The sequence below is a fragment of the Anser anser genome, assembly GCF_964211835.1.
Source record: "Anser anser genome assembly, contig: HAP1_SCAFFOLD_111, whole genome shotgun sequence".
Taxonomy (NCBI): domain Eukaryota; kingdom Metazoa; phylum Chordata; class Aves; order Anseriformes; family Anatidae; genus Anser; species Anser anser.
In genome coordinates, this window is record NW_028154049.1 from 199,669 (window position 1) to 225,989 (window position 26,321).

Below are 26,321 nucleotides of genomic sequence, written 5' to 3' on the forward strand. Positions count from 1 at the left end.
GAGAAAGAGCAAAAGAGCTAAGGCATTTAGATTATTTTAGTTTGTCAAAATATTTTTTTCATTCGAAAGCAAAATTTACCAGACATAAATCCAAATATCATTACTTTTACAGTTATTGTGTTATTGAAAATTTTCTGTTAAGTGAATACATTTTGTTTTCACAATGTGCATGTTATTTTTTACCTTATTGAGGATAAGTGTAGTATTTTTTATTGGACAGGGGTCTGCGACAGTTGTGTAACTGTATTACAAGAAAATGCACTGCAGTAGCTTAAAGTAATGAGGAAGAGGAGAGCGGCTGATGCTCCCTTCTTCACAGCGATAAATACCCACCTCTTTGTTTCTCTATGTAAGAGATGCATCACTTATTAAGTCACAATGTAGAAATGTAAAAGTATGGATAAGGATTAAATATTAAAAAAAATATTGAATTTAGCCTAATAACACTTTCAATCTTCAGAAATCAATTAGTGTTCATATTAGCATTTCTTCTGGATAGGAATACCAAAAAAATCTTGGTAAAGCTGGTAGGAAACATGGATCAGTAAATAACTACTTGGAATCTGTAATAATGACTTCAAGTTTCTTCTCAGTGTTTGGATTATAGTGGAACAGCTTTCTATATCATAAAGCATTTTTCCCAGTCTTCAATGAAAATTCATTATAACTTATAGAGATATATTGAAATAAGCTTTGCCTTATTTGTGTGTGTGTGTGTTTTCCCAATGGTACTAAACCATTGAAACCACTTTTCTTTTAAATCTTTATTTCTTTGTAATGGATATGCAAAATTCTCAAATAGAACATAGTGGATTGCAGTGCAGTGTTAAACACTGTAATGATTTAGCCTCAGAGGAACCTGTAAATTGGGAGTCTACCATCCAGATATTTGACTGTAGAAGTGGAATCCTTGTGATATCAATAAATTTTGAATTCCTTAATTTTCTTAGAAGCAACATGGACCAACTTAAGCCAAAGATGTCGACATCAATGTCGACATCAATGTTGACATCTCTGAGACTTAACTGAAGTTTGAAATGTTGGGGCTGAATAGCACATTTATGTATTTGAAAATGGGTGTAAACAGTTTTTGTATTACTTCTTTACAATATTAAATTTTATTTAAGTATATTAAGGGCTCTTGAAGTTAAGAATTCCTTTCTCTTTCATTGGTAGCCAATATACATGCATATCTCTGACTCTTCCTTACAAAAAATAAATGTAACTAGAAAATTTTCAGATTTTTCTTGCCAGTTTTAGCTGTACAATGCTGTACAATTCTGTAAGGTAATACAGTAGAATAGCAAGACAGCATCCTAAGTTGCTGCTCTCTAAATTGCATAATCAAAGGGACTAGTTGGGCAGCATAATGTTATTATAACATTATCTTATGTTTTGTTAATTCTTCAATAAGCAAAAGAAATCTCATGTATTGTTTTCAAAAATCTCAGAATTGTAGATTTCTGCATATTCCATGTCTCTGAAAGCCAATGCAGGACAAAATGTGCTGTTGAACTTAAATTCTGTGGACCTGAAAAATGCATATGAAATATGAATGCCATGTACCTACCTATTATAAATAACCATCTGTCCTCTATTGTGAATGTTTTGCAAAATATTGCCTACTGATCTATTCCATGTTGATATAACATGCTAATTTCACATGTCCACATTTAAAATATTTAATGGAAATTTTGTGAAAAACTTGTGAATATAAAACAATTTCCACATTTTACAAAGCCTACTAAGAGGTCTACTCTTTTTAATTAAAGTGCCTTTGGGGTTAAATGTTATAAATGTGCAAAATACCATAGTATTTGCTTCCTTTATATGCACATTGTCCAGCAATACTGATTACCTCTGAGATTATAAGAAATTATTAACATTTTCTGAATGTTTTGTTTTCTAACAGTGACCATATTTGTAAGTTCGAACTCACATAAATGGAACTTACAGATAATTATAAGCATTTTTTTCTGCATGCATTGAATAAAGTCACAAGACAGTGCAAATGTTCAGATAATGTGTATTCTTTCCAGGGAACTGTTGTAGAAAACTACTATTATTGTTGGTACATACAGTAGTTACTGTTTTGTACAGTTTACAGACTTGTATTGCTCTAATGTTTGCGCATGTTTTCATGAACATTCCCTTTCTAAGTTATTCATCTATACCAAGTTCCCTCATATGTTCATAATTATTTCCAAGTGTGAACTAAAAACAGAAAAAAAAAAACTAGAAGAGTTTAAGTTTAGGTTTTTCTTTTCAGCATTAAAAGTGAATGTGGTATATAACTACTGTGAAATTCAAACTGACAAAAATAGCAATATCTTTCAGGAAAAATACTTTAACTGTGTGATGCATGTTTTTGACCTCTCATTTTTATAACCAACATGTAGAAGAGGAGACCCTGAAACACTGCATCTTGTCCTTTATTCCTAGGAGAACAATTACAATTCCACATCGTAAGAACTCCTCCAGGACTGGGAAATGTTACTGTTGAGTGGAAGATAGTAGGACATAATGTAAAACAAAATTTTGCAAACTATTCTGGAATACTTTTTTTTCCTGAGGTAAGTCCATAAACAGTGATGTTGGCTACAGGAAAATAGTGTGATTAGAACTGATCTGAGAAAAAGTGTGCCTTTTCAACAGTCCTTCTTTCTTGGTTTGATTATTTAATTTCTCACTTTTTGACTTACAAACTGGAGGGAGCTTACAATTCTTGATACTTAACTCTTCTTAAAGAAATTGTTCAAAATACTTGTCATTATGATATCACTTGTGTTTTATAAAATAATGGCTAATCAATTTACCCTTAAAACAAATAGGGGACGTTGAATACAACATTGTATGTTGATCTGCTGGATGACCATATTCCTGAAGAAAAAGAAGAATACCAAGTCATCCTATACAACATCAAAACAGAAGGTAATGCAGAACTATAGCCAGCTACATCTTAAAAATACCATTTAATAATATAATATTTTTAATTTTATTATTTCATTTTGGAGGTATAGGACTGAGCAAACTGCAGCTGGTGCAAAGTACGCAAAGTTCATTAACATTTTATTGAAATAGGCTTGGTCCTTATGTATGTATATATAAATCCCACCGTGTCTCCACAAATACACTTAAATGGTTTTCAATCCTGATTTAACTCTGCCTATTTAATTCAATGGTTGTTTCTTCCCTTAATCTTAATGCAAACTGAGTTTACTAATATGTCATGGATAGAGTTGCCATGAAACATGCAGATATTTTTATCTTTTTAAACAATCTTGTCAAGCTGCAGACTTACTGATCTGTCCCTGAATTCAAGGTGGTCAGAATATTTTATTCTTGCCATTAAAATTATAGTGAGAAAAGAAGCCTTAAACTGCATCCGTTCTGAAATACCTTTTTTCAAACTGAAATTAATGTCCAAACACCAAACTAACTTGACATGGATTGTGTTGCTGCGAGGTGCCTTATCAACTTCCGAGAGTCACTGTGGCCCAACGGGATGAGCAAAATTATTCATCAAAGCAATAGTTGGAAAACATATCAGTTTATTGATGTAATGATTGTGAAGTGGAATATAGTTTTAAGCTTTTGGAGGTACTTCCTGGGAAAATGGTTTATTTCCTTTTAAAATATAGGGAAGTTGATATTTGGCACTGGCCTGTTAAGTTTTCTTATTTTTTAATACATTTTTGTGACTTTGTACTTGGTATGCATAAAATTTCTGTTTCTATTTGTTATAGAATGTAAGTATATATATGTGTGTAGGTCCCACACCATCCACATACTTCAGTGAGCTTTGGTTTCGTGGTATTTGCATGGCTACTGAACGTTATTTAAATGTAATATTAACAATAATGTAAGACAAAAATATTAGTTGCATAACACTTCATTCACTGCAGTCCACTGATTCTCTTGCAGGAGTTTCTTCTACAGGTGCTGCTGTTTTGGATAGTCAAGGATATGAAGCTGTTCTAACAGTAGAAGCTAGTGATGAACCACATGGAATTTTGAATTTTGCTTCCACATCCAGGGTGGTTTTAATCCCAGAAGAAAACAAAACAATTCAGCTTTTTATTAACAGAGAATTTGGATCTCTAGGTCTGTATAACAACTCCAAGAGAAAGGAAGTTTTGTTTTGCTTATCATTAGGCAAATAAAAGCCATGATAATGAAAGTTTGGAAAAATCTTTGTTACAGTTGGTATTTTTTTCAGAACTTCTAAGCTTCTTTCTGCAGACTTGGAAACTAAATATTACTTATTACTAGAGTCATAATCCTCATTAATACAGCAAGGGATCTGAAAGCTGTAACAATCAGGTGGCTATTAAGGTTACCATATTTTTGTCTAATGAGTCTGTCTCAAAGCATTAGTCTCTTCAGAAAAAATAAAAAACATGAGAAAAGTGACATGTACACACATCCCACATATTTTTTCTCTGAATTTCAGGAAGTCAGCACCTTAGGAATGTCACATGGAAAAAGTTGTGTCCAGACCATTGAATTCAATTTATGTCTCCTCTGACAATTTCTGATTCCTCTTTGAATCAATTTATCCATTAACATCCTTTAAACTATATAGTATTCAATTCTACAATACAATAGTGTGCTTCATGAAAAAAAAAAATGAATCTTGTGTTTGTTGCCTGAAAATAGCAACTTATGTTGTGAGAAAACATGTATAATAATTTCCTATTTGCCTTTTTGGACTATATTTACACCTCGGTGATAATCTGGCTGTTTCTTTTGCCATACTTGTTTTGAAATGAAGTAACATTTACAGTGCTTTTCAAGATCTGGAGACACCAGAGAGTTTTAGAGACATTTTAATGACACTATTTTTCCATTTATTTTTTAATACCAGTCCATACTCTAGTGTACTCTTTGAACACTATTCAGTAAACTAATGTTTTAAGATAATTGTTCATAGTAAGTGCAAGATCTCTCACTGAATTAAAATAAGCATCGTTACTTATTTATTAATTAGGACTCTTTTATCTCTTACATTTTATTTCATATAGAGCAGCTTTTAATTTCATCTATCATTTTATTTCAGGTTCATACTCCTTATGTTTGCCACTTGACTTACCCTACCAGATTAGCGAGAGGTGGCTTTATTCTCAAAACTATAATGTATAACTTTTCTGCTTGGTAATATTTATCCATGTGTCCCCTAATTTTGTTCTCTATTGAAGTTTGTCAATCTACCCAGGAAAGTATCTAGATTTATTAATCTGTGTTTCCCAGCACTGTCTTTAGAGCCTTTCTTAGATATCTGTCATTCCCAAAAAGTGTCCTTGTTGCAAAAACTCATATTAATGGTACATGAGATGTCCCAGTTAGTCTTTCAGCAATTTCATATTTATGGTCCACAGAACTTCAAATTTCTGGATGCATTTGGACCCAATGATTTTTGAGTCCTATGCAGACAGACAAGTCAGCAAAGGTCAAATTGAAGGCATATTGATAACGGTAACAAAGGTACACTAGCTCCAATGTACTTTGGATAACTCTTTTAATCCTTCTGTTTTGCAGTTAGTCTTTTTATTTTGTGGATGAGAATTTGATCTCTTGTCTTTATCCATTCCAGTGAACATTATATAAGAACTGAAAAACAATTTTTTTTTCTTTTTTTTTTTCTCCTCACAAATTAAACAGGTACTATCAATGTTACTTATGCCACAGTTACAGGATTGCTCACTGTAAGTAATCAGACAGAAGAGACTGTGGCTGAACCAGGAGCTGATTATGTACCTGCTTCTGGCTCACTGATTTTAGAAGAAGGAGAAACATCAGTTGCCATAAATATTACTATTCTAGAGGTAACCTCTAAACCCTTTAATTCTGTACTTTTCTGTATGATTTCAAAAGGGTAATATTTTGGGAACTAAAGCTTGCAGCCATTATTTGAAGCCCTGTGTTATATTTCACTATCATTTAGAAAGATGGTTTCAATCTTAATATTAAAATCACAAGGGATCAAATAGTCACAGAAAGCAGCTCTACCTCTGTCTAAAGGTAATAAAGTTGTCTCATTAAAACTTTACCAACTATCTAGTAGTATTTAGAACAGTGTGCTTCATGGCTGGCTACAGGCTCATACTTTTTCATTGCTGGAGATACATGCCTCTAAAATCGGTCAGTAATTTATTTGCAAGAATAGTTTAGCGTCACCACAGGATCTTTTTCATGATATATAATGTCTTACTTAATTCTTCCACGATAATCAGTTTCAGACCCAATAAAATTATTTCAGGAAAACAGAAAAATGAATTCTAGTGTCACAGTAATATTAGAGACTTCTTGTGTGATCCTTTTTGGTGACTTCTGTGGAAGTTTCTTAAAGGACAATGAGAAGAGGATGTACTGTATTTGTGTTTTGCAGGATGATATACCAGAGGTGCAAGAATTCTTCTTGGTTAATTTAACTTCAGTGGAACTCATCATGAACCATTCAACGTCATCCCCACCTAAGCTAGGTAAAAACATCTTATAGCAAATTATTTTTACTTTTCCTTTTTAATGGTTTATATTATATTACCTTGGGAGATTACCATTATTCCTCTTACTTACCAACTATGCTGAGATGAGACATGGTTATTTAGAAGAAACATCATAGAATATGAAATAGATTTATTATTACACTTAATCTCTTGCTTTTTAAACTCTGGGAAAATTTAAATTAATTTTCGTAGAGGAGTTAGTAATTATCAGTTGGAAAGGACAATTATTTGAAAAGTTTATTGGTGATTTTTTCATCTGATTTTCATTTACAAACTACAAAATGGAAAAAAAAAGTAAAAAAAAAACTTTATGTGGCTACTCTGCTCACTCTTTTAAAAAAGTCTGTTTTTATTCTTTTATCACTTTTAGGAAACATATTTTATGGTTTTCCTACTCTTGCAATGATCTTTATTATTTGCTTAGTCTGCTTCTCATTTTGCTTCTTCAGAATTCAGTAGAATAGTAGTCATTAGCTTTAAGAACTGTTGGATTATCCTGTGGTACTAAAGACTAGTTATATAATGTCAGACATCTTCTTTGACTCTTTTCCCTTTTCTTTGCATGCTTATAGAAGTGACTGAGTTAATTCGTTACAGATTGAAAGGTAACTTGCAAGACTCATTGCTGATTTGTGAATAGTTGAGTCTAAAATATGAAAGGAGTAGCATATAAGAATGAAAGATTCATCCAAACTAAACAGTGTTGTATAGTCTCACTTTCTCTTTGGCTGTCTCCTTGAACCATGACCATTTAACACTGATGTGACACTGCATTGGGTCAGCTTTACTTACAATGAGAAAATAATAGTTTTAAGTCATAAGGAAAAAATGTGTTCACATAACATGTCAGTGAATTCTTCTGGTAGAAGAAATAGCCTGACTCAAATACGTGTGTCCGCGTGTGTGTCTGTGAGCAAACTCTTACAGATCCTGGGTGAACAGATCTGACTTCAGGGTGACATGAGAAAATGCAGGAGTGAAGCAGAAATGTCTCTGATTGCCATTACTCCCTCAGGATTTGTAAACCTCAGTAACACTTCTGTTGTCTGTGTAGAGCTATTGCTCATCGTCATCTCTACCTCATAGTGACAGGCTTAGATTCATGGCAATAATCTTCTACTTTTGTTCAGTTTTATCTGAATTGATGGAAAAATGTATATGGATCTAAACATAATATACTTATGGCAGACTCGGTGAAGTCAATTTGGTTTTAGAAAGTAAGTTGAAGTTTATAAAAAGTAAACAAGTAAGTTAAGGTAGTTGTGTGGTGCGGTTGTCTGAAAAACAACAACCTATTTTCTGAGAAGTATTAAGTTTTGACTGTAAAGTTCTGGTCTCTGAAGTTAGTAGACTTTTCTGACATTAACCTATTATTTGGTGTTTTTCACACTGCAGTGTATTCAATTACGATTTCAGGCTAATTGTAAATACCTGTATGTCTTTATGGAGCAGTAGAATATTACAGTATGTGAACACCCCACAAATAAATTAATAGTTGTGTATTTGTAGTGAAATCTGAGGTGTGCCATTAGAATGTATGATGAGGCACTGAAGCACAAATAGAAGATGAAATGCTGAATCATTTATTATTCTTCCTCATTGTCTTTCTCATACTCAGAATGGCAAATGCAAAATATTGAATGTCATTGTAATAAACACTTATAGTGAAGACAAATTAAGATTCCATCGCAAATCTAGACTTTATTATTTTCTAATGTTTTATGTGCTGTTTAACTTTCTACATTTTCCTTAGTCTTTTTTTTTTTTATGCATTATTAAATATTACAGTGCTAATTCAAGACGCATTATTGCACTTCTAGTAGTAAGGACTCTTTCCAGTTATCTTGCCCACTCCCATTTTCTCCTACACATTTTTTGTAAAGACACTGTAATATTAGTACCGATTGAATAAATGCTTCTGTGATTCTTGAAAATCAAGAAAATTGATTTTATTGTTCTTTAATTTTTGTCTTTCTGTTTTGCCTTTTAGATGTGGAAGGTTTAGCTTCTCAAATTGTTATCGATGCTAATGATGGTGTAAGAGGAGTAATTGAATGGGAAGGTACCAAGTAAGTCTCATCTTCCTTGAAGAACTTACTGTGCCAATTAGTGATTGGTGTTGCCCATTTTCTTTCTAAAAGTAAAACTCCTGTTAAAAATAGGGCCATGTCTTTGAGATGGTAAAGTAATCATTCAATTCAGCTGAACTAGAAAGTGGGATTCCCACACTGAAAACAAAAATTCACTATTCATCTAATCAGAATTCTTTTACTTATTACTACTTTCACTGTTGTCCTTTTATATCACCAATTTGCCTAACCTCCCCAGCCTGCATCAACTCTTCCAGCCTCACCATTCATGTAAGCAAAAAACAAAACAAAACAAAACAAAAACCTCATGTTACTTAATTCAATTTAGATAAGAGAAAAAAGGTAAAAAGGATGCGTTAGAGAACTATAATGTAGGGAATAATTCAGAGTGAAAATGTAATAAAAATGTACTATCTTTTTCAAAAGAACATAATCAGTGAACATTGAGAATTATTCTTTTTATTTTAGTTTTGAAGTTAGTGAATCTCATGGGAATCTGACAGTAATGGCTTACCGAAACAGAGGATCATATGGCAATGTGTCTGTATTTTTTTATGCCCAAAATTTGGAGGCCCAGCTGGGTTTGGATTTTAATGTAACCTCAAGGGTAAGAAGCAACTCTAAATCTAGTACTTTTTATTCTTTCAGCTTCCGTAAAAGAATATCTTCTTGATTATTCTGCAGAATGATCAGTAGTGATGCTAGATGTTTCAGCTTGTTTCAGTTGCTTTGGTAATCTAAATAGAATGAAATAAAAATATTCTTATTCTTACTATTTATTTCTTTTTTAAAAATATATTTTTTAATATAAAGCAAAATGTAAACTTTCAAACATCGATTTCAAATTTAATTTTGATTAGACATACAAACTTTTTCATAGACTATTTTTGCAACAGGACTTTCAAAATAAATTATTCTTTCTTGTCCTCATTCTGTAATGTGCTGAACCTTTATATTTCTGATTCAATCAGTTTATAAGGAACAGAGAATATGGCTCTTCCTATGCTTTCCCTTCCTTCCTATTTCACAGAATTCTGTTTACCGTAGTCAAAAATTTCTGTGTGATATTAACTGATGTAAGTATTCGGTGCTTTATGTGTTTCAACGCTAGACTCTTTTTTTTGCTGATGGAGAAAGGCATAAATCTGTTGATGTCATGATTTTTGATGATGAGATTCCTGAAGGTGATGAGAAGTTCCAGTTAATTTTAACAAATCCATCTCTGGGGCTGGAATTAGGGGAGAACACAACAGGTAAAACTTAGTTTTAATGTTCCATTTCTTTAGAATTCTGTGGCACACATTTTAATTCCACTTTTCTGAATAATCATATTTCAGAAAGCACCATTGTCCTGCTATGGTGAATCTTTATACTCCTTTGGAAGGTTCTGAAACATCCCTGTGAAATCTGTGCAATTAAAAAGTTTATATGTAAAGCAATGAATCAGAAAGCACGAAGATGAGTTTTTCAATGTGTACTACCTCACTGAACTGAGGTCTTTTTAGAGAGTTCATAATCCTTTTCTAGGAGAGACTATATTCTTCCTGTCTAGAGATCTTCCTAGTTAAAGTGAAATGCCTTCCCATTCTCTTCAGGTAATGTCATGGACACATAAGCATTATATACACACTAAAGGAAGAATGTATTTGTGTTTATGTTATGTATTATGTTACTATATATGTATATTTATATTTTACTATGTTAACCAAAGAATATTTTCATTATTTCTTTTTCAAAAGCTACAATTACTATACTTGCCAATGATGATGGCCATGGAGTTTTGTCATTCAATAACAGCAATCACTTCTTTCTGAGAGAGCAAACATCTATCCATTTGATGGAAAGTGTTGCAGTATTGAATATTATCAGAGAACCACCTCAGGGAATATTTGGCACTGTGACTGTTCAGTATCTTGTAAGTGAGATTAACTCTTCAGAGGCAACAATGGATTTGACCCCTTCTCAAGGATATATTGTGCTCGAAGAGGGAGTCAGGTTCAAGGTAATATGCTAGTTATTACCAGAGAAGTCTAGGAAGCTTTTTTTTTGGAAATATTGGAAAGATTTCAGAAATGTCTGTGCTTTATCTTCTGTTTATTTTTTCTACTTCTTTCATTCATAAAGTGAATTGAGTCATGAGCTGTGACTGATTTCCTGTTATTATCTGATGTGGAAGTGTGTGAAAATTAAATGGGCTCATCTTTAGGTGTTTCTTAGTTTGTAAGGGTTGAGGTAAATTGAAAACAGTACACTATAGATAACGTTCATGTGTGCTTTGGAACAGTTCTTTTTATGTAGTCAATCTATAGCTGAAATGCAAACTTACTTTAAATTAAAGTGATAATTTGCAAGCCTAATAGTTAAGATCAAAGTAAAAATCCCATTCTGTAATTTAACATTTTAGTTAGTCTGAACTAAACAGAATGTGCTGCAACAAATACAAAAAGTAGAACAGTTGTCTGTCTTAGGATTGGAAAATAACTTAAGTATTAAGCTCACTGCCTCTATACTGTCCTCACAAGAATGTCAGCTACAAAATGAACTAGCTTAAGTTTGTGAATCCTGACTCTTCTAAGGTTTAATCACAATTCGATTTATTTATTTTTGCCAGTAAAGCTGGTGAAGCTAGTGTTAGCATATTACAGGCAATAGGATAGAAACTGAGACAAACTTTTCTTGGAAACACTGGTTTTCAATTTCTGGCCTTTAGATGCATTTGGAATCACAATGCAGCAGATCTATAAGAAGTTGGAGCCTTCTTAATATAGTTGGTAAATATGGTTTATTGTGGAAATGAACAGAAATATAAAACATTGTAAATTTTGTATTATTTCCAAATGCATCATCACTAACTTTTTATTTTGTACAGCAAGGCTATGCGTACCTATGAAATTTTTTGCTTGTTTGAGTAGTGTGAAGGATGACAGTGAGCCCCAAATGAAAGTGAAGCACTTAGCTTTCTCTAGATTGCTCTTTGCTAGTTTGAGATTGCCTTTAGAAGACCTGATCTTCATCCACAGTGGTGTAGGAGAGGGAAAGAAGCATCGAGAGGAAAGAGTATTTCAAATCTCTCACTATTCTTGCTTTTTTTTTTCCTTTTCCTTTTCTTTCTTGACAGCACCAGTAGTGAGATTACCCTGTTTCCCTGAAGATAGCTTAGCTGCCAACTAAAATAAATTAAAACCAACTTAACTGATTACACTTATAGCTGTGTTGTGAGTATAAACTACCCAAAAATGTATGGAATAAATAGAGAACAAAAGTATGAAATTAGGATCAAAAACTTCAGAGGATCATAGGATGAGAAAAGAAAGAAAAGAGAACAACAACAACGAAAAGTGAATATGCTCATCTTAGTGTTGCACCAATGGAGGCCACTAGATGGATGGCTTTAGAACCTCAGTCTGAACTCAGTCTGAGCTTGCCTCAATTCTGTCCTCTCCAGCTTCATGAGCTGCTCTTCTCCTGCTATGCTATCCAAAGCCTTATAGTGAAATAAATTTAAAAAAAAGGTAGCACATTCTGATAGAGCTGTGTCATCATCTGTTATCATGTCTCAATAACATTGTATGCTTGTTTTGTTATCAGACGCTGCATATTTCTGCGGTACTAGATGAAGAACCAGAAATGGATGAGCACTTCATTGTCACCCTGTTCAATCCAACTGGAGGAGCCAGACTAGGCACGAGAGTGGAAACTATGATTACAATATTACAAAACCAGGCTCCACTAGGGCTTTTCAGCATCTATACAGTTGGAAATAGGTACTTTACACTGATCAGTAAAAAGGAGATAGTTGCTCATACTCCAAAGAGATAATATTTCTCTACAATTTTGTTTTTGATGGATCGCATTAAAGAAATTCAGCAACCCAATTTGTAAATCTGTAACTTTGAAAGGTATTGTGAAATACTATTACTGCTAAACAAAAGAGTAGAAAAATGCATAAAAAGGACTATTCATAATCCAAAATTTCAATTTATTTATTATTATTTTTCTTTATAAACTAATACTTCACTAGTGCCTACATATTCCACTGATAGTATTCCATGTTAAAAGTTCCAAACCTCATATCAGTGTCCAGGAAGTCATACGTTTTATAATTTACTTTCATTTTTAAACCTGTAAAAAATATACTTTCACTGAAGGCTGTTTTTCAGAAGCAAGTGACACATATGGACTGCCATTTTTAAAAACCATTCAGCTGAAACCATACAGATTAAATAAATTTACTATTTAAATAAAAAATGTATGTATGCTATTTTATTAATACATTGATATTTAGAGTTAATAATTTATATTAATATTTAATAATAATATTATCTAAACATTTATTACGTGAATTTAATATACTTAAATTTCAGTCTGTTTAAAGATTTTGTTGAATTGCCTATGATTTTGCATGATTGTAGTAAGGATCATTGGGAAACCCTAATTAATGTAGCTACCAGTCCATCAGATACTGAAACCTGTTATTAATATTTTCTTTTTATTTCTGTTGTATATTCTGCATCTGGAATTGTACAGTAAAAATCTTATTTTTATTACAGCAATGAATATACTATAAAATAATTTTTTCCTTATTTTTATGATTCTCACATTTAGGACAAATTTCATCATAATTGAAGAAGCCAACACTACAGCTTATTTGAAAGTTTCACGGAGTAATGGGCTTAACGTTTCTGTGAGCGTTGAGTGGGAGACATCATCAGATACTGCATTTGGCATCAGTACGTTCACTTTACAGAGAATGTCCACTGCTTTTGTAGAAGTGGAGATAGTAAGAGAGTAGCCAAGCATACAGGAGATGTAGCTTGGGAATGTAAATTCAAGTATTCAGACACAATTCAGTTAATATTTTCCTATGTAAGATTTAGTAGATAAAATACTTTAGCTGCTTAAGAATCACCTTGTCATCAGCCACTTCTGCCAGTTTCAGTAATCTCTATTTCTGTCTTTGCTGCTAATATGAACATTATTGTCACTAGCCATTTATTTATTTATTTATTTGTGTGTGTGTAATAAAATTTGTTCCGTACTACTTGTAACTCAGGATCTTTCTAACACAGTATAAATGACATGTGACATGCAAGAGTCTAGCTCCTGGAGTTTAGTTCTGACAAGACGGTGCTTAGGGACCGTCTTGGAATAAAAACATGAACATGTTGTAAATGGGGAACAAAACATGAACATTTTGTAATTTGTCTTTTTTTTTTTTTTTCTTTACTACTTGCTATCTAGCTAATTCTCTTGTTAGCTAAATTCCAAGATCAATTATTATGAGTCAGACTCAAATTGCCTATATGTCTTCCATGTGCAGTTGTAATGAATGAAAAATACATTTACTGCTTAACTCTCATTATATCCTTAGCATTGTAACATTTCTATGTATTTATATACACTTATAACAAATACTAAGACACAACTTCATCATTTCTCATACTAGGTCTGGCTTTGGGAGGTAAATAATGGGAATGGGGTTAGAAAAGATATCAAGAGTAATATAATAGTAAATAGTGTTTTTATTTTATTTTATTTTATTTTATTTTATTTTTTACTATATTGCAGGGGGTGGTATCAGTGTCCTATCTGTCTTGCAAAGTTTTGTGGAAGAATCAGCATCTGGTTGGTGTTTCTTTACCTCAAGAGAAATCCTGTACGGTGTTCTGTTGCGTATGCCTCCAGCTTTGTTTTCTACTGTCTACCAGTGGAAAGGAGTATTTGTTCCTGTTGAGGTAAATGTTTGTTTTTGAACACCAGACATGCTAGTTAATAAGGAATTTAAGTCACAATCTTACTTTTTTTTTATTCTTCTTGCAGAATTTCAGTATGTGGAATCCTACAAGTTGTGTGTCTTTCCAAATTGGAGCCTCTTCCTACCTTGTGGTTACTCATGGAGGAGCCACACAGGGAGCTTCTAACAACAGTGTGTATGCATTCATGGCTGGACACAGATTGTTGTGGGTAAATCGATTTTAATTTTAAAATCTTAAAATAGTATGGGTTGGCAAGGACCAAGGGAGGTCCTCCAGTCTGGCCATGTTTTAGAAAAAAGCACTCTGTGTGACAAGAGTTAGTTTTGTGTCCTAAAATACTACATAACTTCAGTGATGTAAGTTTGTCATAGTTAGTTGTTTACATTGTTTGTATTTTTTATATATTTACATTTGAGGGTGCAGGGAGGATTACCTGGGAATCACAGAATCACAGAATTGTCTAGGTAGGAAGAGACCTCCAAAATCACCTAGTCCAACCTCTGACCTAACATTAACAAGTCCTTCACTAAACCATATCACTAAGCTGAACATCTAAACGTCTCTTAAAGACCTCCAGGGATGGTGACTCAACCACTTCCCTGGGCAGCCCATTCCAATGCCTAACAACCCTTTCGGTAAAGAAGTTTTTCCTAACATCCAACCTAAACCTCCCCTGGCGCAACTTTAGCCCATTCCCCCTTGTCCTGTCACCAGGCACGTGGGAGAACAGACCAACCCCCACCTCGCTACAGCCTCCTTTAAGGTACCTGTAGAGTGCGATAAGGTCGCCCCTGAGCCTCCTCTTCTCCAGGCTGAACAACCCCAGCTCCCTCAGCCGCTCCTCATAAGACTTGTTCTCCAGACCCCTCACCAGCTTCGTTGCCTTTCTCTGGACTCGCTCGAGCACGTCCATGTCCTTCCTGTAGCAAGGGGCCCAAAGCTGAACACAGTACTCGAGGTGTGGCCTCACCAGAGCCGAGTACAGGGGCACAATCACTTCCCTAGCCCTGCTGGCCACGCTGCTTCTTATACAGGCCAGGATGCTGTTGGCCTTCTTGGCCACCTGGGCACACTGCTGGCTCATATTCAGCCGACTATCAACCAATACTCCCAGGTCCCTCTCGGCCAGGCAGCTTTCCAACCACTCATCTCCCAGCCTGTAGCTCTGCTTGGAAGTGGGGGAAGAAATTCTCAAGCAATCAAGTCATAGAACATTTTCTGGAAAATGTATGATAAGTTATGTTAATTCTGTAAATTAGTTGCTTATATATATATATATATATATATAAAATATAAAGTTTTAAAAGCTATTTCATGTATAGTTTTATACATAATTTTGGAATTCTTAACATTCTATGCGTACTTTTTCTCACTATATACAATGTAATATAAAATGTATTTGTTTATATACATATGTAGATAAACATAGTCACCCTCATATTTCCCTTGCAGATACAGACTCTTTCTGTTCTGGATACCAGACGTGTGAAACATTTTGCAGTGGAGGAAGAAGACTATTTGATTATTGTGAGTCACACAAACAGTTCCAGTTCCATCCAGGTTTGAATATTCTTCAGTCTTCTCTGGCTTTAATGTGGGTAGTTTGCTTATTTCTGAAAGGATAATGAAAGGAAGTAAATCTATAAGCATGTATTTCTGACATATTATTTTTGTTTCTATTGGAAATTTATAACAGTTAAAATTCCAGACTTGTTTGGATGTATAAATACTCTCTACCTGAGTGTATAATTTACATCTGGTTTGTTTTTATTGCTACTGTTATTTCAGTTTTGAAATGTAGCATGTAAACAAAGAAGTAGCTTCTGAATATAAACCTGTTCCTCTGAAGAGCAGGCACAGCTTCTTGCAGTAGGGTTAATTACCAATTACTGAGGGAACATTGTCATAATATATGCATTTTATAACACCCTCTGGGATAAGATGCTGTTGTTACTCCAGCAGATGATATTTGCAATAATACAGAGGTTGTATTAGTAGAACGAGTAGCTATGCCTTATTGACAGCATTCTGACAATATAATTTTGTATAGGACTTCTCTGAAAAAACATAAGAACATAAGAAAATGTTAGAGCCACAGTACTAAGCCAAGCTGCTTCTGGGATTTGTGGATATCTTCAAAATCTGTTACCTACAATAGCCTAAAAAAGTGACCAGTGACCTAAATGATTGTCCTGAGTACATTTATAGCTAGCTATCTAATAAACGACTTCATGATGGTGAAAACCTATTTTTAATGGGTGTAGGAGCTCCTAAAAATACCAGTGATGATATGTCAGTGCTTTGTGTATGTTGACTATGTTCATTTACAGAAACAAACAAACAACAACAACAACAAAAACACACAAATTGCATTACGTGATACATTTTTATCTGAAATCTTTTAAGGTTTTCATTAGCTGAACTAATTGGTTGCTAGGAAATGTATGCCATCAGTGGACTGGTTTGCGGATTGGATTAACTTGTCTGTGGGAGTTTGATATTTCTATGGTAACAGTTTCTTCATTCTGCTGTGATATTTGATCTGTGTCTGATTGTCTGTTCCTTTTCTTCCTCATTAGTCTGCCTTAATCACAGTGAATGAGCCCAGGGGCAGAAATGAATTTGTGCCGCTCACTCTAATTAGAGAGAGGGGAACCTATGGGACGGTCGTCATAACTTTTGAGGTGAGTTTATCCAAAAGACTTCATACAGTAGTCTGTTGGATTAAACTGAGAGGCTGTAATCATAATTTATTGAAGTGTTTGCAAAAGGGGAAGAAGGACAAAATACCTACATCTACATTAGGTAGATCTGTTTCATAAAAGGGATTCATATTAACCGTCATATAGAAAATACTGTAATTATCTGACTGTTTAATTGACTGTTTAACGTTAAGAGGTACTAGAGAAAACCGAGTATATTCTGTCATTTAGAAAGGTACGTGAGGCAACATCAGTATGTATTACTAGAAAATAATGCATATTAAGTATGTAAGAAGTGTCTTATCTAAGTTTTTTTAATTTTTTTAAAAAATATTTATTTTACATACAAATATTCAAGTGAGTCTTTAATGATTATCCCAACTTTGAACTGTGAGTGCTCAGGATTTGGTGAATTTCTGTATCTATAATCATCTGTATCTTGATCTCTATCTTGAATCCCCTGCAAATGAAGCTTTTGAAATAATTAATCATGTTGAATACTTATCCTGTTATTTACATATGTGATTTGAATGTGATACAATTACTGACTTCATTGCTTTCTTTTTCTTATCTAGCTCAGACTCTATTATTTACTTTAAAATTATATATAAAATCTTTCATATAGATATTTCTGTACTAGTTGCCTGGTCCTATAGGGTAAGGCTTTAATCTAGACCTCAAAGCTTTAGTCTAGACCTGTCAAAACCAGAAAAGCTTTGCACTGGATTTTATTAATACTAAATATAGCATGAATAGTTAAAGTACTGAATATGATTCTCTGTGCAATTTTTTGCAAATATGTTTGTTTTAAGGTACAGTAAATCTTACTCTCTGGACAATTACTTAGGTCTGTCTCACATCATTATATATGTATGTTGAAAAATAATTTACAAAATGTTCTAAAACCAAAAAATCCCATATGACCTTTAAGAGGCTTTGTAGTATTTTGAGTTTGACTGTTAAATTTAGTATCTTTAATATCACAAGTTAAGATAGAAGGGACACAAAACCAGTAAGTACTATTACTTTGTCTTGGAATTTATTATGAAATACTATTGATTCAAACTGAATTTGCATGAATATCCTTTCTGTAATATGAAAGAGTCAGTTATGCATCAGAATATACTAAAGAGTCCCCATAGGCCTATATGGAAGTAGTTTTCTTCCTCTTATTCTGGAAATACGGGATTTCTTCAGAGTGGTTGTTCTGACTTACACTGTCTGCCAGAAAAGAGCAGATTTTCACAACTGAATGTTCATGTAAGTTGTAAGTTGGAGATGGCTGAACAGATAGTCATTTGTTATGCAAGTCACACTGCATATTGGTTATTGTACTTGCACTGGATTTGTATTCCTGCTTTATAGACTTCTCATCAGACAAATCAATTCTTTGCAGATAAAAGATGGTCCAAACCCAGCTGAAGAAGACCTAAGTCCAGCTAAGGGAAATATTACATTCACACCTGGGAGATCAAAGCTGATTTATAATTTAACAGTGCTTGATGATCAGGTAGGAACAAGCTGACTTCATCTTAGGCTTTGATACGTAGAAGGTTAACTGAAGTTCTGGAAAGACTTAGAGTAATAAGTTACAAAAAGGCTTGGCTTAAATAAGGTTAAAAGCAGTTCTATTTGATGAAGTGATGTTAAATTTTGGCTCTCTGGTCTATTATTTTTACTCTTTCCAAGCTCCCTCTTTAATTCTCATCAGTGAATAGTTTTAGTTTATGTGCATATCCTGGCTGAGCAGACATGTTATCTTTGTCACTAAAGAAAGAATATTACACATTGAAGATTCACAGGGAAAAGGCAGATTCAAAAATATTTTTTGTCGTTGTTTGTTTGTGGTTTTTTTTTTTCAAATATGTTTCAGGGTAGAAACATATTTGAAAAAATCCTAAAAATAGATGAGATTCCTGAAACAAACATGCAGTCTTGTGGAAAGCATGAATACTAGGTGATAATTAACATTTTTCTGTTTTCAGATTGGCCAATTGAAAAAAAAAAACAACACACACACAAAAAAACCAAACCAAAACAAAAAAAAACCACAACATAACTCATAGGTTGTGAGGCTTTCTTTTTATCTCAGAGTAAACAAAACATTCTTCTAATTTGCAACTTGTGATTTTCCTTTTTTCTTACCTGCACTTTTCTTTTGTGTTTTTCTTTTCCTTTATAATAAGCTTAAGAGGGAAAACTGAGACATCAAAATAAGTATATATGATGCAAAACAACTTAGTAAGAAATTCATAAGAAAACAATAATGGTGAAAGGTGTGTGTCTCAGAAGTGAGCACAGAACTGTAAAGCAGCTTGTTTCCTTTTTACTCTTAGTTATAAAAAATGTCCTTCCACATTTCTACTGATACTCTAGTGTTAAGAGGCTGTGCCAACCTGGGGTGCTGAAGTGTAGAAACATCTCTTTCCAATTCAATGTAATATTTCAGTGACTTACACACAGAAATAAATTATTAGGGTCTTTTCTCTTGGGAGGATGTGATTTTATTTATTTTTATTCTGAGAAATGCTCTCAAACTTCTGTTTCTAAAAGTTTGATCTGTATTTGGTGTGTCTAGTCAACGTCTTTCCACTCTTTGAAAGTCTTTCACAAGTGTATGTGAAAGATGAATTTTGCACAAAAACCTTTATTGATGATGATGATGATAGAGTTCACAAGAATCCAGTAACACTACTGTCAGAACTTAATTTGAGCTTTTAGGATCTGAGTTAGGGAAACCAATGAAACAAGTATTTTTCTGAATTGTGCAGCCTTACAGAAGGTAGGGGACTGCAGTTCTGATTTCCACAGCTCTGCATTTATAGTACTTTTCCTGTGCAGGTTTCCTTTTTAAGTATAATTGCAACTTTAAGAGAAAATTAAAGAGGCAAGGCAGCACTGGAAATCATTTATACTATTATATTCGAAGTTTGACTCATGTATTTATTGGTCAATCATGATGTAATTGAAAGCTCCACAATGCCTTATTTATGTAGGATACTAAGATTTTATCTGCAACTAAAATGGCATGTACGTTCTGACTGTCAAATGCGTATTTTTGTACTGCAAGACAGTATATGAACTAGTGAACTAAAACAAGCGTAAGTTAACATCAATTTTAATAAGATAAAATAGGAAATAGTAGTGTAGGAGAGAGGTGACAGAGAGCTTGCAAATCTCACGCTGGAAAAAAAAACAAACAACCTGCATCAGTCAATAATATTATGCAAGTTTAAGTGCCACAAGTCAAACAAGGGACAAAATTGGCCTCAGCTACAAAGACAGCGGCGTGCATACCCTTTGTGCCCTGAAACAGGATCTAAGGGTGGCCAATTAACAAATGTGTAAAAAGAGAAGAAATATTGGACCACAAGGAATTCTGAACTTTTTTTGCTCAGTAAACAGAACTACATGGAAAGGATTCATCAGCCCTATAACAAAGCAATGCCATTAGTAACACATAAGCAATTTTGTTGTGGAATTTATCTCAGAAGCAAATAATACTGTTTTTTCTGAGAGTCCACAACAAGAATGAGATGTGAGGATCTTATGTAATATTTAAATATTTCCTTCTAATCTCTCTGTATTAATAAAATAATGATATTTTCCAGTTCAACAGACTTAGCCTATCAAGACTGGGGAATAAAATGTAATAATATAAAGTAAAAAATATTAAATTCTGCAATTCAAGGCTTATAAACCCTTCTTTTTTGTCTGCTGCATCAGTTATTAGAGACTAAAGAGCTAAAACTAAAGTGCAGTTCTAAACAAACCACATGTAGAAATGCCAAAGTCTAATTAATAGATAAGCATCAGCAAGCACATTCTCAGAGCTGTGACTGAAGCTGTGCTGGGAATGTGAGTCTGTCTGAAAGTAGGAACTGTTCTTTTTCCCGTTGAATAGGAACAAAAGGGCCAAGGTAGGTTGTGTTCATATGTTGTTCCTCTGTTCTTTCAGGCATGCATAGATGTAAAATGGTGTTAACATCAGCAAATAAAGATGTCAGACTAAATAACTGTCAGGAACACTTGTGTCCAAGCAGAGCAACTTCCACAAGTTGAGTTTGGATCTCCTCACACTCTCTAGTTGGAAAGATAGAGCTTCATCTGATTCTTGCCTAGTTTTTGTTTGCCCTTTTTTTTTTTTTGTCTTTTCCCACTTTTTCATATTTCCATAGCATAGAAGTATGTCTTAGAAAATGGAAACATTCAATTTTGAGAAGGGATTTTCAAAGTTGCAAGCGAGTTTCTTTTTGCCTGTTTATTTTAATGTGAAAAGGGTTGTAATGTTTATATTATTTCCCTTTATTGCTAAATATACATAACATATTTCTAAGTAAGTGTTCTGCATGTATTTGAAATGGGACTTACACCCTGTTGCTACTATTATTTTTCCAGATACCTGAAAATGATGAATTGTTTGTTGTTCATCTCAGGAGTGTGGAGGGAGGGGCTGAAATCAACACCACAAGGAATTCTGTTCAGATTAATATTAAGAAAAATGACAGCCCTGTGCGATTTGCTCAGAGCACTTACATGGTGCCTGAGGAAGTCGAAATGCTCACAATTCAAGTGATTCGTGGTAAGGATGACAGTGGAAAATTAATTGGACCTGATGAATGTGAAGTCTCCGTCAGTTACACCATCATAACTGGGAATTCAACAGCACACGCGCAGCTCAATTTAGACTTCCTAGATCTTCAGCCAAATACAACTATTGTCTTCACACCTCTAGTTCATGAAGTATATATGAAATTCAAGATCCTTGATGATGCCATACCAGAAATTGCTGAGACCTTCCAAATTATGCTCCTTAAGGACACGTTACAGGGAGATGCTGTTTTGGTTAATCCATCTGTTGTTCACGTCACCATCCAACCAAATGATAAACCCTATGGAGTGCTTTCAATCAACAGTATCCTGTTTACTCAAACTGTTATCATTGATGAAGACCAAATTTCAAGGTACTACAGATCTTCAAACAGTATCTCGTCATGTTAAGGGATTTGTTTGGCACTGTAAAGCATCCTTAGGATTTCACTGACAGTAATTATAAAATCAGTAGTGAAAAATTAATATAGAAATCACCTACTGTGTAATTATTATAAACGATATAGAATTTTCAAGGGAGAAAATGTCTAATTATGCAGAAGTATTTTAATATTTATGAACTATATATGAGAACTGTAAATATTTAATGACATTATCAAAATACTGAAAAACCCTTAATCTAAAAGATGGATCAGTGAAGTTGTGATGCGGCCACACACCCATTCATACAAGTGGAAAATATATTTCAGGCTTCCTTTCCCAGTAAATCTTTGTCTATACTGTATTTAAAGTCAGTCTCTGGTTAAAAAATGGTGGTGAGTGTCTTCTGTGAAGTACTGAATACCCATAGACTTCCAAAAAAGTTAAATACATGTAATTTTACAGATAAATTAAAAACAAATCTCCACACAAATCTTTACAAGCAGAACTAATATCTATACAATATTGCCAGTTTTAGTAAAAATGTCCACTGCTAGCTAGTGATGGTGGTTCATCCCCAGAGAAAGAGGTAATGTATCAACCTATGATTTTATGAACAATTTCTAGTATGTAGAGCCCAGCACTTCAATATTCACTTTTTTTTTTTTTCTTTCTTATACACAGATACAGGAAACGTGACATTTCCATAATCACAAATATTGATAAATTATATTTCAGTGCATAGGCAAATAGTTGAGTCACTTTATTTTAAATAAAATCATTATTTAAACACTCATGCCTGACAATTGTATTTTGATATAGTCCATAAAACAGTGTAGAAATTTAGTTGAGAAAAAGTTTTCTGAAATTTAACATCTTTCCTGAGAAAAAATATAAACATGCCAACTTTCCTCTTCTCAGTATCTTTCTTACTGTAAACAAAATAAATTTTAACTAATGTCTTTAGATATATTACTCATGTCTTTATGTATATTATCTCATGAATAAGCAACCTGAGAAAAGTCTACTTCTGTGGTATGATTTCACAAATTTTAAGTCCTGACTCAAATGTCAGTAGCAGCAGTTAATATCGATTCCACTGAAGTCAGTATAAATCTTCCAGGGAACAGATAGCTAAGTAAACCGATATTAATTATAATTGCATGTTACAGATTTTTATTTTCATTCAAAACCACAGGTTTGAAGGGATCACGATCGTAAGAAATGGTGGAACACATGGAAATGTTTCTGTGACCTGGGTCATAACTCGAAATAGCAGTGATCTGTCACCTGTGACTGCAGACCTTGTTCCAGAGACCGGGGAGATACATTTTGATCAAGGACAGATGCTGGTCACACTTTCACTGACCATTATTGATGATAACATACCAGAAGAAGCAGAGCCCTATCTTCTGAAGCTCTTAGCTCATACAATACAGGGAGGCGCAGAAGTCAGCGAACCATCTGAGGTAAGTTTGATTTCAGAACTTGTTTTGAGGAGGTGATAGATAATAATTAGGGAGTAGGATTAGGATTAGGATCCACCAGTTTTGGTGGATTGGCTAAATTGAAGTAGTTGTGCTTGAGTTTAAGTGAAGCAAGCTGATGTATTCTCAGTATAAAGAGCCACATCCAAAGTCTTTGGCTTAACATATTTTATAAGGCCAGACCTATTTAATGCAGTAGCATTTAGCTTAGAATATTCCCATCATAAATATCATTGCATAACTGCTATCTTGATTGGTTGCTTGCTAAGAGAAGGTTGAGCATTTATTTTCACTTGCTTATTTGCTGTAGGTACTGGAATGTTTTACACAGAGTAACAGCTTCAAGAGGATGGCTTAGTGATTAAGACTAACCTCTGAACTTTTAAATAAGGGGTAATTAGCATTACTGACAATTCTGTGACTCAGGTCCCTACTTTGCTTTTTGAACATATGATTGGAATGAATTTGGTGAATTAAATGATTTTTTCACAGTCTGAAATATATTCAAATTATTCACTTTGGCTGCTGAACCAAAAATCAGTTATTCAAAGCTCATTCTGACATAGATGAGGCATAGCAGGAAAGTTGCTGCTATCAGTGGTGTGCTGCTTGTGCACAAGCAACACTTTGGGGCTGTCAATCTGATTTCTTTCTTGAGTGCCAATTCACTAACGATAAAAATGTATGATGACAGTCAGGACATACTTTCATGAAAACGTGAAAACTGTGGTGTATATTAATTGTAGCATTGAGTAAGTGATGCTGTTTTCTGTTTTGCAGCTTTTGTTTTACATTCAGGACAGCGATGATGTTTATGGCGTAATAAAGTTTTATCCTTTGGAGAATCAGAAGATTGAAAGTAATCCAACAGGACGCTTTTTATCCTTGAGTTTTGTAAGGGAGAAAGGAACAGTTGGAAATGTGCAGTTAGTTTATACTGCACTGTATATTCCAGCTGGAGCTCTGGATCCTGAGAGAGCAAAAGATGGCATTCTAAATATGTCTAGAAACAGCATCCTCCTGTTTCCAGAAGGAAAAACACATCATACTTTGAGTATACCAATAAGAAAAGATGCATTTCTTCAAAATGGTGCTCATTTCCTCATACAGGTATCTCAGCTGTTTTGTTTTTGTTTTTGTTTTTTAGCTTATTTAATATGAGGAATATGATTCAATAATTGATCCTTCCCCTTGACTGTAATTTAAATGACCATTCCTGTAAAAAAAAAAAAAGTGCTTAGCTCTGAAGCAAAGATTTTCTTATTTAAAAAGACATCTTTCATAACTATGCTATAAAGTTTTCTATCCCTAATCATTAGTAATTAAACAAATTTTAAAACTAAAGAGGATTCAGGTACTAATCATGGAATTTATCAAAATGAGATCAGCGTTGTCTGTTGCTTGCCCCTTGAAGCATGTTTCTGCTTGGCCTCTGACTTGGAACGTGAAAAAAATAAGGTTCTTAAAATTAAATTACTGAAGCAGGAAAAATTTCAGAAATGACATGCAAGTAAATGTATCTTGGGCTTGATACAGGTCCTTCTCCAGCAGGTCATCCCCCAGCCTGTACTGATACTTGCGGTTGTTCCTTCCCAAATGCAGGACTCTACACTTGCTCTTGTTAAACCTCATCTGGTTTCTTCCTGCCCAACTCTCCAGCCTGACCAGGTCCCTTCCAACCCCTACAATTCTGTGATACTGTGATCTTTGCTCTTCCAGCTGAACTATTCTAAATTAAAAAGGGTCAAATATACATTATATATTATATGTATATTATATTGCATTTATATATAAATTTGTTAGGAGAACTTACTTTTTTTTTTCCCTGTATAGTTTTCTTCACTTTTTTCTTTCCTTTTTTTTTTCTATCTCAATTTGTAAAAGATAACTTTTATCATCGTTGAAGGTGTTGATGTTATATCCATGAATTTCAAATTTGCCAGGTTTTATATTTTCCTTATAGTCTACCAAAGACGTTGTAATCACTTCTAAGACCTTTGAAAGATTTCCTCCCTCCACATCCTTCTCCCTACATTCTCTTACAGGAGGAATAATGAGAACAAAAAGTTTTGCCAGAATTATATTGTTTATCTAATATGCAATTTTATTTATTTATTTATTTATGGCATTCACAGTTAGATTAGGAATTGCCTTCTGAAATACTAGAACACGTTAGTATGTTTTATGATTGCAAGAGGTTTGAGAGATCCACAAAATTCTTAAATGTCTAATTCCATGTCTAATTCAATGTTTTTGTTTTGTTTTTTTTTTTTTTGTCCTTTGACTGTAGTCAAGACACACATCTGATAAATATTTCAGAATGTTCAGTCATTCCAAGCACTTTGCCTGGATTTTCAAACTGTAGATTCCAATCTGTTTTTTTTTTTTTCTGTACTTTCTCCATGAACTATAAATAAAATCTTTGTTTGAAGAAATTAAATCAGAGGAGCTTTCCAGCTCAAATAATTAATTTAGAAACTCATAGAGAAGGAAAACACCACTATTTATCACTGTGACAATCCTTCTGCATCGTGAATAAATGATAATCTCAGTGAACATGTTTAGAATGAGTTGTACTTAGGCAAAATAAAGAATTGACTCAGGAATCAGCAGAGAAGCAAATGAAACTGTAGGATGAATAAAGGTACAGGAGATAATGTTAATGTGAGATATATTCCTTAGTGACACCTTCAATTAAATAACGTGCTGTAATCAGAGATGCGGTTTTTGGTATAGCTAGGAAGATTAACTCTGAAAATTAAGCTCATAAACTAATTGTTATTGTTCAAATAACTATATATTTTTTTCT

General features: G+C 33.6%; 1 protein-coding gene and 1 pseudogene across 2 annotated transcripts in view; both read left to right on the plus strand.

Moving 5' to 3' along the window:
- Positions 1 to 16,433, plus strand: part of LOC310890892 (adhesion G-protein coupled receptor V1-like) — a 68,089-nt pseudogene extending 51,656 nt beyond the window's left edge. The window contains exons 29-42 of the transcript in view: positions 2,443 to 2,573; positions 2,832 to 2,931; positions 3,925 to 4,104; positions 5,662 to 5,825; positions 6,389 to 6,482; positions 8,497 to 8,575; positions 9,065 to 9,203; positions 9,708 to 9,849; positions 10,336 to 10,598; positions 12,185 to 12,360; positions 13,202 to 13,326; positions 14,165 to 14,331; positions 14,417 to 14,560; positions 15,805 to 16,433. The product of the transcript in view is annotated as an adhesion G-protein coupled receptor V1-like (transcript). The remainder of the gene's footprint in view (positions 1 to 2,442; positions 2,574 to 2,831; positions 2,932 to 3,924; positions 4,105 to 5,661; positions 5,826 to 6,388; positions 6,483 to 8,496; positions 8,576 to 9,064; positions 9,204 to 9,707; positions 9,850 to 10,335; positions 10,599 to 12,184; positions 12,361 to 13,201; positions 13,327 to 14,164; positions 14,332 to 14,416; positions 14,561 to 15,804) is intronic.
- Positions 16,434 to 16,583: 150 nt separating this feature from the next.
- Positions 16,584 to 25,575, plus strand: LOC310890893 (adhesion G-protein coupled receptor V1-like; the record flags this gene model as incomplete). The annotated part of the gene is made up of 6 exons (XM_083853205.1): positions 16,584 to 16,589; positions 16,932 to 17,036; positions 18,451 to 18,564; positions 21,453 to 22,018; positions 23,224 to 23,494; positions 24,293 to 25,575. 6 exons carry the CDS (start codon positions 16,584 to 16,586, stop codon positions 24,671 to 24,673), a joined length of 1,443 nt encoding a protein of 480 aa, XP_083709331.1. The 3' UTR covers positions 24,674 to 25,575.
- Positions 25,576 to 26,321: the final 746 nt, after the last annotated feature.